General features: G+C 36.0%; 1 protein-coding gene across 4 annotated transcripts in view; it reads right to left on the bottom strand.

Annotated features, from left to right (window-relative positions):
• Window positions 1-12,839, bottom strand: part of adgrv1 (adhesion G protein-coupled receptor V1) — a 252,872-nt gene that overhangs the window by 169,439 nt on the left and 70,594 nt on the right. For all 4 annotated transcript variants that reach the window (XM_049470643.1, XM_049470644.1, XM_049470645.1 and 1 more), the window contains 5 exons: window positions 7,885-8,258; window positions 4,675-4,851; window positions 2,750-2,930; window positions 904-1,097; window positions 170-299 (listed from right to left, as the gene is read on the bottom strand). In XM_049470643.1, the coding sequence (XP_049326600.1) occupies window positions 170-299; window positions 904-1,097; window positions 2,750-2,930; window positions 4,675-4,851; window positions 7,885-8,258 (1,056 nt within the window). The remainder of the gene's footprint in view (window positions 1-169; window positions 300-903; window positions 1,098-2,749; window positions 2,931-4,674; window positions 4,852-7,884; window positions 8,259-12,839) is intronic.

Here is a 12,839-nt window from a genome sequence, read left to right as displayed (position 1 = left end):
GCTAATCAATACCAACATCACTACTAGTAGGGATGGACGATTTTGCAAATATATATCAAGATATATTTCTTAATTTTAGTTTACACAATGCAATTCTGATATCGATGTAAACAGTATAAAAGCCACCAACTTTGTCAATCCTGGTATTTTGAATCTTTGAATCTCTCACCTCCTCTCTCTGGGTTGTAGAGTTCCACTCGAAACACTTTATCCAACTCTGGAACTGCGTTGTCTATAATAGATACATTGATATATTTGAGCCTCTCGCCTGGCAGAAAATCCAGCAGCCCCTCTGTGTCCTGAGAGAGAGAGAAAAAGAGAGGCAAAGAGAAAGAGAGAGGTCTGTTTGTGTTTGTCTGGCCTTAAAACAAATACTTTATTCGGACAACTCTACAACCTATTGTTTTAAAAGAGATTTTCTAGTGCATCCCCAAAAATTAGAATATCATTAAAATGTTACTTTATTTTAGTAATTCAGTTCAAAATTTGATCTATTTTAAGTGTTGATGATTATGGCTTACAGCCAATAAAAACCCAAAATCAGTCTCTTATAAAATTAGAATATTTTATAAAACCAATTGGTACTTTCGGCAGCGTGCCAAGTCCTGCTGGAAAATGAAATCTGCATCTCCATTAAAGTTGTCAGCAGATGGAAGAAGCATGAAGTGCTGTAAGATTTTTTTGGGAAAAGAGACTTGATAAAGCATACATTTCCAAACGAAATGTAAAATTTACTGATGATTAATGATGAAAACTTTACAGCACTTCATGCTTCCCTCTACTGACAACTTTTATGGAGATGTGGATTTCATTTTCCAGCAGGACTTGGAAAAAATGTTTCAATGATATTCTAATTTTTGAGATGTACTAGTATTTGAATAGAGAGATAGTGGCTGCTATTACCTGGTAATCTTTGGGGCTGATGGCTGTTAATGGGATTGTGCGATAGGCCACTAGCACTCTTCCCAGAAGCCCCTGTGCTCTGGCCACAGGCAGTCTGAGTATACCGGCCTCTTCACTGACAGTGATGCGAGCTTCCTCTACAGCAGGTCTGATCATAGCCTGAGTGATGGGGGCGGTCTGGAACTGCAGCAGACCTGGATCAATCGACAAAGCAGTTTATTATTAACATCTTATTTTATGACACTATTGATTATTAGCCAGAGGCTGACTACTTATGATTTACTGTGGATCTTAAGTGGTGGGCTATTCTGACTACAGCAGTGATGGTGCCAGCACCAGCATGATGGTGAGTATGGAGAAGTAGTGTTACCATGGATTGACCCACACAGCCAAATATACAGTAGCTCGGGTCTATGGCCAGTGAATGATGGCTGGTGAATGATTACTGATAAAGACTATAAAACTGCTAAAAAAAAGATGCAGAAGATGAGCTACAGCCTCTAACGGTACACCAGATTAGGGGTGTTCCATATCTTATCATACACAATAATATCACCAAAAATTCTGACACAATAAATATATAAATATCCCCCATATTGTGATATTGCGATAATCTTGAAAGCAGTCTATTTATTTTGCTATTTACTGTTTTTATTTAAATTATTTACGCCCTTAATATTTGCACTTTAGTTTTGTGTTAGACTTGTGGTTGTTACATGATTTTATTTTTGCTATTTAATTTGTTTTGTTATACTATTCAAATTGTACACAAAATAAGGGTCTAGCCAAGTTTCTGTTTCCAAAACTTTTTTAATTTTTTTTGTTTCTTCTAAATGTATCAAACTTTATATGCATACTAAACAAAACTTAAACATTTATTTTGTTGCAGTAATACATTTTTAAAATATATATTTACATAATATCAGCAAGAAAATTAAATCGTGAAAATACCCTGAAAAACCGTGATACTATTTTAGGGCCATATCGCCCACCACTAGAAAAGATGTGTGTGGTTCTTCTAAGCTACATTTCTTTGTACCACTTTTAAAATTAGACTTCTTTAAAAAGGGGCGTATTTAAGGTTTTTTAAAAGAGTTCATTAATGTTATAAATGAAGCTGTAAATACTTAAAAAAACATAAAAAAGCAGTTAATAGTGAATCTGTATTCAATTATTCTCTCAAACCTCAGATTTTTCTAATTTTGTCCTTTCCATTAGTCTGTTAAAATATCGGTTTTAAAGTATTTACAACTTAATTAATTAATACTTTAAATTAACTCCTTTCTAAACTATTTATAAACCCTTTATAAAGGTTCTCCCAGTGTTCCAGTGGGCTATGTGCTGCCACTATGATCGGGAGATCGCTGGTTTGAATCCCATTCATGCAGCTTGCCATCAGCTGCCAGAGCCCTGAAAATGCACAAAGGGCCTGGCTCTCTGTGGGTGGGTATATGGCGTTCTTTCCCTCTTATCACTTCAAAGGGTGATGGTGATCAGCACAATACGTCTGTGAGCTGATGTATCGGAGGCATGTGCTAGTCTTTACTCTCCTGGTGTTGGGAGCATCACTAGTAATAGGGGTCCTAATAGAGTCCTAATGAGTGGGTTGGGTAATTGGCCTTGTAAATCAGGGAGTAAATTTGAAATAAATAAATAAAAAAAACTTTATAAAGGAGCCTTATTTTAAAGTGGTGCCCTTTTCTTAGTATGTTACAATATGAGCACCTTAACAAAATTAGCCCAATTTAGCATCTGAAGGTAGTTGTTAAAGGTATTTTTTTTTGCAAAAGATGGTAAAGAGATGATGATTACGGGATGAGGAGGATAAGGAGCCATGTTTTTTTACCGTAGGGATGGTCACTGGCTTTGATGGTGATGTTGTTGATGGCGTTGGCGGGGTCAATGCTGGCTCCGCTGGTTGGAGTAGACCCTTGTTTTCCATCTCCAGACTGAGCCGAGACCAGTCTCACTTGGAAAAACTCATCAAACTCTGGGATGTCGTCATCCAGCACCAGCAGATTCAAAACCTGAGAGATCCAAGAGAATTAGTGAGGTCTAGAGTCTCTGAGGATCTAAATCCCCATTAGATCATTTATAATACCATTCCAGCTGATCCAAGTATAGCTGGTCTAACTGGTTGACAACTTAGCACTTGACCAGAACAATTTTTTGCTAATTATGTCATTGAATTACTTGAATTAAAGAGCAGTTGGACAACTTTTTCATTTCACCATCTCAAACAACATGGTGCAACGGTCATGTCTCTACACAGTCCAGTCAAAATTTAGACACACCTGCCCATTCATCACTGTAAATGAATACTTAAGTCATCCAGATTATGAAGTGACTCTTATCTAGGGTGCTGTTAACTAATGGTTTCGGAGACTGGTAACTCTGATGAACTTGTCCTGTGCAACAGAGGTAACTCTTGTTCTTCCTTTTCTGTGCTGATCCTGATGAGCTGTGATTCCAGGTGACTCTACCTCATAAAACTGAGTGAAAGAAAATCCAGCGAAGATGTGCAAAGCTGTCTCTATTTTAGCAAGAGGTGCTACTTTGTAAAATCTTAAATATACATAAATATATTCTGGTTTGTTTAACACTTAATTTCACATGTTTTTCTTCCTTTTTTTGGATGACTTTAGTATTACTGTACAAAGCAAAAAAACTATAAATTAAATTAAATTAAATTAAATTATACTAATAGTGAATTTAAGCATCCAAACTCTTGACTGGAACTCTATAAAAAAAAAAAAAAAAAAAAAAATATATATATATATATATATATATATATATATATATATATATATATATATATATATATATATATATATATATAAAATAGGGAGGAAAGCTAGGATCAGATAAAGTGCTGGAACTATTTTTAATTCCCTTTATTATGGAAAAAAATATGTTCAGAAACTTTCGTCCATATACAGCCCTGTAAAATAAATAAGAAACCACCTAAAAATTATAAATTTCTTTGATTTAACCAAACTGAAAACCTCTGAATTATATATTCAAGAGGAAGATGAATGATCACAACCATCAAACCAAGCTGAACTACTTAAATATGTGCACCAGGAGTGCAGGCATAAAGTTATCCAAAAGCAGTGTGTAAGACTGGTGGAGGAGAACATGCCAAGATTCATGAAAACTGTGATTAAAAACCAGGGTTATTCCACCAAATACTTTTTTTTAGATTTCTGAACAGTTAAAACTTAAAAAAATATTACAATTTCTAATTTTCTGCGAATAAATGCTTTAAATGACAATATTTTTATTTTGAATTTGGGAGAAATGTTGTCTGTAGTTTATAAAATAAAACAACAATGTTCATTTTAATCAAACATATACCTATAAATAGCAAAAACTTTTTTAGAGCTGTAGTTTAAGTTTGTTTATACATATTGTTCAACTTTACCACCAACATTCCATTAACCACCGCTGTCCATCATTCCCATTATATGCCAAAAAAGCACAATGTGGCAAAAACATTCCCACTAGGTGGAGCTAAATGATAAGCAGCTGGCTGTGATACAACATCAATCACAAAACACACACACACACACACACACATATATATATATATATATATATATATATATATATTATTATAAAACCATATTTAACCACATTTACATCACAGTCAGCTAATGGAAGCCCTCAGTGACCTGCTGGCCGGACACAGAGCATGCTCAGCCGAGTGTTTCCTCAACAGGAGGTCCCTTGCTCATTAATGATGGATGTCTGACAAGTTAGCCGTGTTACCTCAGAGCGCTGAGCCGGCAGGAAGAGGACGGAGCCGGTGGCGTTGGTGAAGTCTGAGCTGTCGGACGCCGCAGCGGGAGAACCGAGCTGGGTCACAGTGTAGTTTACATACACGGAGTCCAGCGCTCCACGTGTGCGCTCCACTACACACGACACGGTGGAGCCCTCCTCAGATATCTGACGATAAGAGACGACACGGGATAGGTGACCATACTTACACTACTCAAGCACTATTACACATGATTAGGTCTACTTTCTAACATAGCTACTGCACTTAAATAGGCTTAAATATATATCTATATATATATTTATATTTAACAATGAGACTGACTTTACGGTAATTATGGCTTCACCAGAGTATAGATATTAGGACTCTTTAAAACTTTAAAACTTTTTTAATATTTAAAAAGGTCATGGTGGGTCATTCAAACAACAACCTGGTCCACAGCATCCAAGGCAACATCTAAGCTGCATCAATGTTAATACAAATAAAAAAAGAAATAAAATTAAACATATAAATAAATATATATCTAAGTGATAGAGCAAAGCAAAGTAATATAAATAAAAAAATAAAAATATTATAAAATGTCTAGAATTTGAATAGAAGAATAATAGAAGAAAAAAAGGAATAGATTTCCTCTATTCGAGACCTGGCTACATAACATTCTATAGTTATATTTAATTTATGCACAATTTAATCAGGGGTGTTTAAACAGGTTTTATGTCTTTTGAAAAAAAAAAAATCCAAAATCATTTTGAAGCATTTCTATTGGTACAAAATCATAAAATCTGCACACAATGTGAAAAACAACTGTAAATTCAAATGATTTCAACATATGTAAAACAGCAAGAATGAATATACAATATTATTATGTGAATGTGAAAATATATAGTAATTAGCTCTATAGTAAGTGCCCTTTATTGTGTCCACTGTTGACACAAATGTTTAGAGTCTAGAAAGAACATATATATACTAGGGGTGGGCGATATGGCCCTAAAATAATATCACAATATTTCATGGTATTTCCGCGATAACGATACTCTTGGCGATATGACAAAATACTGAATAAAAAAAATATTTTAAGAATAAACTACTGCAACAAAATGATTTTTTTTTTATATACGATATGATTTAGCACACCCCTTACTGAGATGTTAAAAAATACAAGAATTTTATCAGATTTGTAACAGAAGTCAATGATCTAGAATGTCATGATACTAATAATGCACTCCAAATATCTCCATATATCCAGGATTAAAGTAAAATGAATGATAATGGGCAGAGATTATCTGTTTTTTAGTAGATATATAATGGTAAATGAGAACCATGTGAATTTTTCTTTTTGCGAAAAACAGCAAAAAAGTAGTACCCTGATGTGATAATTAGGGGTGGGTGATATGGCACGATATCTCAGGGTATAATATCATTCACAATATTCAAAAATGTTGCCAATATTATCGCGTATGATCAATCAACTTAAAAATGTCATTCGTCTCAATATTCTGTGATTAACTGCCATTAATCGCACTTGTTGTTCTTAAGACACAAGTTTTTAAAGTGGATATTTAAATGTAAATTAAAGAATGAATGTATGAAATGTAAAATGCATTTATATTTATATTAGTGGTCTCAATTAAAATACGAGTATGTACTTGAAGGGGAGATAAAGCCAACATGGATTAAAGAGTCCATGATAATTGGATAAAGGAAACTTTTTTAATTTATTGTAAACATCTCAGCTTGGTAGTACGGATTTCAGAGTTTCAAGCATGCGCACCATGCGGGCAAAAGGATTTACCGACATATATATATACTGTATGTATATATGTCAGCAATGATATACAAATTTACAATATAAAGTGTGATAGGTAGTGAGAGCAGTGATAAATATATAATTTTTGGTGTGACGGTGACAATATATAACAGTGTGATAAACAGTACATATAAGTTTTATTAAATGACAGTAATAATATATGTAAATGAGCTCTGTGCTGATTGCTTGAATCTATTCCATCGAAAAAAAAGTATGGAGTACACAATAAAATTACAAATTTAACAATGTTTCCAAACTGGACTAAAATGAGCTTTATAATGCGTAATTTCTTTAATTGTGCAGCATCTAAAGCTCTGTTCGTTTGCCAGGCTCATGCCCTGGTATTTGTATTGTCTGTAAGCGAGAGGTAGTCCTTCTGAAGGAATTCCCCGGCCAGGTCTGCCATCTGTTCTGTTAATCGACTCAGCCATCGGAGATGCCACGAGTCCAATCTCCCTAAAGAGTCCACCGTCAACTCCTTCCAACCAGGCGTGAAGAGGAATTAAATATACAGGAGGACATGAGCCCGCGAGCGGGGGGGGTCGCGTTACACGCTCTCTACAGAGCCAAACCAAACACTGCCCGACCAGGAGGGACATGTCTACTTAACCAACTAATTCTTTAGAAGGCTAAGTAAGGATAGTGTGGATAAGAAGCATTAGTGGAGTAGTTAAGTGGGGGAAAGTGAGAATACAGTACGTTAGGAAGATACAGTACGTTAGTCTGCATTACTGCAGATTTCTCAGCTATAGAACAGGAGCAATTCTCTTCTTAATTAAGAATAACTGAGAATAGACTGTTGCCTTATGCAACTAGTACATTCTGGCTTTACTGGAATAGCTCCAGTGTAACTGGCAACGTGGGGGGTCAAGGGGTGTGCCACAATTTTGAATAAATCCATGAAGTTACATTTGTAGAGTCCCTTTCTGAAAACATATTAATACTTTACAATCAACAATACATACTGTACACAGTCCTTTAATCTCAGGACTTAACTATCATACACAAAAGACATCAGCCAATCACACACTCTACTCCTAACTGTAAAGAATAGCACTGCTGAGGTACATTTACAATTAGGATAGCACTGCGGGTGTAAATTTTTAAGAAAAATAGCACTGCTGAGGTAAATTTATTCGAAAAATAGCACTGCTGAGGTAGGTTGCAAGCTAAACGTGTGACTAGAATATAACAGCTTCAGTACTGTTCACTACTGTGCTACATTTATGACAAAATTTTCACTTTTACTGTACATTTATGACTAGAAAATAACTAAATGTGTGACTAGAATAGCACGCTGAGGTAAATTCATGATCAGAATAGATAGCACTGATGAGGTTAATGTATTGTGTTTTGTTGATATGTCTGCTGTGGTATTACAGTGACATGGTCTTACATCAGGAATGCAGGCTCCAGTGAATCCGAACAGGCCGTTAGCGTTGTCGCTCTTGCTAACTCTGATTCTGGCTGTGGGTCGAGGTAACGGTATTCGGGCTCCACCGTAAACGGCCACCAGCTGCAGGTAAAACACCTCCTCTCCCTCCTCCTCCAGATCATCTCGCGTTTCCACCACAAACGACTTCTGCTTCTCCTCCTGGCGATACGCCAGGTACCCCGACACGTTCCGCAGGTCGGTCTTGGCAGGCTGGCCGTGGAGCTCGCGGATTTCTGATTGGTTCAGACGGCTGAGATAGAGACGCACGTCCTGCAGCACACCTGTGAAGAGCTGATGACCATCAGGATCAGAGCCAATCAGGATAGGAGCCACATCTGCAGCGTTACAAAGAAAAGGAAATCAGTGTTCAGTAATCAGAAAAAAATACATTTACATAATTATGCCATGAACCCAAAGGTATGAAGTACCAGCATAAGATGTAGATCTAATATATAATAATGCAAGATTACATACTCTCAATAACAGTATACCAAAAGTATGTGCCAATAGCAATAGCTTATCACTACATAGCTTCAAATGCAAATGAATCAAAACTTTTTTAAATAAAGAAAATAGAAAACTAATTTTGTTCTCTCAGTGTTTTGCTTGTTATCTTGTAATACTCACTAATTATACTGATATTTAGACTTAGAATATCAAAAATACTGGGTATTTTCTGAACATTGGACATTTTTAAATCAACATTAAAAATCCGCTTAATAATTTTTACTTAAAAAGTTGAAATAACCTTAACCTTAATAAAATAAACTTCTATTAATTTGATGACCTAGAAAGTCAAAATAATTACATTAAGTTAATATAATATTAGAGTTAATATGATAATAAGTAATTATCTTCTAAAGATTTTGACTTACTAAAAACAAAATTAGCTAATATTTTGACTTAGTATGATCAAATGACTTTCTTCTCAACTTCTCAAATTTCTTGACTTATAAAGTTGAAATAATGCATTATTTTCTCTACACTGTGACAAAAAAAATTGAAATGATTTTGAATGATTATTTTCTCAAGACTTTGACCAATTTTGTTGAGATAATGACTTTTTCTCTCTATGTTTTGACCTAGAAAGTCAAAATAAGAAAATTGTTTCCGGAATTCTGACCTGGTATAATGACTTTACAATAATTTTCTCAAAACCTGGACACAGAAAGTTTAAACAATTAGTTATAAATTATTTGCTCTATATTTTGATCTATAAAATAAATATACATATTTATTTTCATGTATTTTACTGATTTTCTCAAGACATTCATGCAAAAAGTTGCAATATTAACTCATTTCATGCAATTTTATTCTCAATATTCTGATTCAGAATATCAATTTATATACTTAGGATATTATAGTCTATAGTCTATCCACATTTACACATTTGTCACAATTACATATCCTCAATAATTTGGCTTGCTATCTTGTAATACTCAATAATTATTCTGATATTTAGACTTATAATATCAAAAATCTTGGGTATTGTTTTTAAATCAACAATAAAAATCAGCTTAACAATTTTATGTCTACATCACATTTTAGTAAGCTTTTCTTTGATAGTATCTAAATCTGATCAGATATGTCTTGATATGTTTGACTACAATTAAGGAGGGGTCCATCTTGAGGGGTCCATCTCATCCTGAACTCTATCTTTGAATACAGTAGGCAGAGTTTTGTTTGAATATTGTACTGAAAATCAAGCAAAATCAATCAAGCTGCTAAAAGTACAGATGTCCACCTCTAAACCCAGGGGTCAGGTCAGGCTCTGTCTTCACCCCTGCTCTCCCCTCCTACAGTCTTAGTGTATGTAGACCTCGCTGCCACCAGAAAGGCATTCAGAGCCACACAACTGTACAAATTGAGGAAATACGCTCGAGTGATCCCCGACAAAACCCCTGAACAAAGCCTGAATAACACATCCAGCCGGTTAAGCTAACAATCCCGGACAGTGTCAGATATGCTCTCTGTTTATGTGTCCATCTACTTGATTGAAGTTAGTAAAAGAGATGTCAGGGAAGTCTCTCCAGGGTGCTTCACGTTTATCACAAAGGCCGCATTGTTTTCAATTACCCGCGAGGAATACCGCTGGCCGCTTTCATGTGTTGCTAACAATGTCCAGCGGCAGCCCAGCGCTCGCTCAAGCGTACCGGCTCTGTGAAATCTCGAACAATGGCACGGGCTTTTCACAACAGGCCCTCGCCAGATGTGGACCCCGGGCACGGGGAGCAGCCTCGCCAGAACCCAGAGCTCATTAAAAACCACAATAATGAAGAGTAATGTGGTGAGAAAGAAAATAGTCGTGTAGTTTGGTGCTAATCTTTCAGCTCACGATCGAGTAGCAAATACTGTACAGCCAATAGCTACAGGAGAAATACACTTACTATTAATCCTGTATTTACCATTACAGTCTATACACTACATTATATAGAACAAGTATATAACTTCACAAAGACATGTTTAAAAATGCCTTTTATTAAGATAGACAGACAGACAGGCAGACCAGCAAATAAACAGACAGATAGATAGACGGACGGACGAATGGACGGGCGGATAGACCGACAGATTGACAGACAGACGGATAGATAGACAGACAGACAGACAGACAGACAGACAGATAGATAGACAAACGGACAGACACACAGACATACAGACAGATAAATAGATAGATAGATAGATAGATAGATAGATAGATAGATAGATAGATAGATAGATAGATAGATAGATAGATAGATAGATAGATAGATAGACAGATAGATAGATAGACAGATAGATAGATAAACAGACAGACAGATAGATAGACAAACGGACAGACACACAGACATACAGACAGATAAATAGATAGATAGATAGATAGATAGATAGATAGATAGATAGATAGATAGATAGACAGATAGATAGATAGATAGATAGATAGATAGACAGATAGATAGATAAACAGACAGACAGATAGATAGACAAAAAGAAAGAACACAGTTTAAACAAAGTTTCTACATTAACTGTTTTTTAAATAATTGAAGAATAGTCAGCAGAAGAAGTCAATGGATAACAATAGTGTTTTGCTATTACTATTGTGTTATTAATATGCTATTACAATAGTGTTTTTACCATGCTATTGCAATTGCATATTATCATGTTAATATAATGTTTTATTAAAGCAATTTCAGTGTTATTATAATTCTGCAACACTAGATTATGGCGTTATTACAATTAAGTCATTGCAGCGTTAATATATTGTTATTACAATGTAATTACAGTCATTACATATCATGTTTTACAGTGTTATTTTTATTGTGTTATAATTGTTCTATTACGATCAGGTTATTAGTGTATTTTATGTTATTGCTATTGTTTTATTACAGTGTTAACACTACTGTGTTATAATCATGTTATTGCAATGTTCTATTGAGTTGTAACTATGCTATCACAATGTTATTACTATTGTTATTCCCACATTACTATTCTGTAATTACAGTTATTATATTTATATTATTACTGTTTTATTACAAAGCTATTACTTTTGTGTTATTACAATGGTAGAGCGATTGAACAAAGAAAGAAGAAATAAAATAAAAAGACAACTGATAACACTATGGCGCTTTGCTTTGCAAGCCCTGCAATAAGAGATTTTCATTATGTTTAAAAGCTCCAGCAGCACTGCTGTGTCTGATCTACTCGTACCAGCACAACACATTCTAACACTAACACACCACCACCATGTCATTCTCACTGTGGTGCTAAGAAAGATCCACCACCCAAACAACAACTGCTCTGTGGTGGTCTATCCTGTGGGGTCCTGACCATTGAACAACAGGGTGAAAGGAGGATAATAAAGTGAAAATGCAAAGAGAAAATAAGCCTATTGACTACAGTCTATATTTATAGAATTAAGCAGGGCTACTATATGCACAATTGAGCTGACCAAATGAGTAATGGGTGTAGAAACAAGTAGGTGGTCACAGAAATGGACAATTCCTTAGAATGAGGGGGGTTGCAATCTGTGTGCGATACCTGCGTGAAGAGGAATGAAGCAATGCAACATTTACAGTCCTGTTGGTCACGCGCTAGAAGCGTAAACTAGAGGTCTGCACTCCCGCGGGAGTCCCGCGGGACCCGCGGGACCCGTCAGAATATGTTGCGGCGCGGGACAAAACTGAATTGTTATTGGCGGGAGCGGTAATTTAATCAATACAGGCCATGCGGGAGCGGGACCACATTAACATGTGGTCCCGCTCCCGCAAATTGATAAATAGTTAAGAAAATTATAATAATCACGCTATGATTCCCATGCAAGCAACAAAAAAACACAAGAAAAATCTCTCGGAGGATGGACACACACACACACATTTTCAGCATCTCCAGCAGGCGTGTGCAGAGGAGGGGGGGGGGGGAGGGGGGTGTGTAATTTAAAGGACGACATTTACTATACTGGTGCAAAATAATAATAATAATAATAATAATAATAATAATAATAACTAGATTGCAGTTCCTACAGAAACTGCGAGTGTGATTGCAGTGCTGGCTGGTATCTGCTATGGTGTTGCTAGGTGGTTGCTAAGGTGCTGCTAGGCAGTTGCTAAGATGTTGCTATGGTATTTGGGGTGGTTGCTAAGGTGTTGCTAGGTGGTTGCTAAGGTGTTGCTAGGCGGTTGCTAAGGTGTTGCTATGGTATCCAGGGTGGTTGCTAAGGTGTTGCTAGGTGGTTGCTAGGGTGTTGCTAGGCGGTTGCTAAGGTGTTGCTATGGTATCCGGGGTGGTTGCTAAGGTGTTGCTAGGTGGTTGCTAAGGTGTTGCTATGGTATCCGGGGTGGTTGCTAAGGTGTTGCTAGGTGGTTGCTAAGGTGTTGCTAGGTGGTTGCTAGGTGGTTGCTAGGGTGTTGCTAGGCGGTTGCTAAGGTGTTGCTATGGTATCC

The sequence above is a fragment of the Astyanax mexicanus genome, chromosome 22, assembly GCF_023375975.1.
Source record: "Astyanax mexicanus isolate ESR-SI-001 chromosome 22, AstMex3_surface, whole genome shotgun sequence".
NCBI classification, from domain to species: domain Eukaryota; kingdom Metazoa; phylum Chordata; class Actinopteri; order Characiformes; family Acestrorhamphidae; genus Astyanax; species Astyanax mexicanus.
This window is presented reverse-complemented; position numbering and strand designations above follow the sequence as displayed.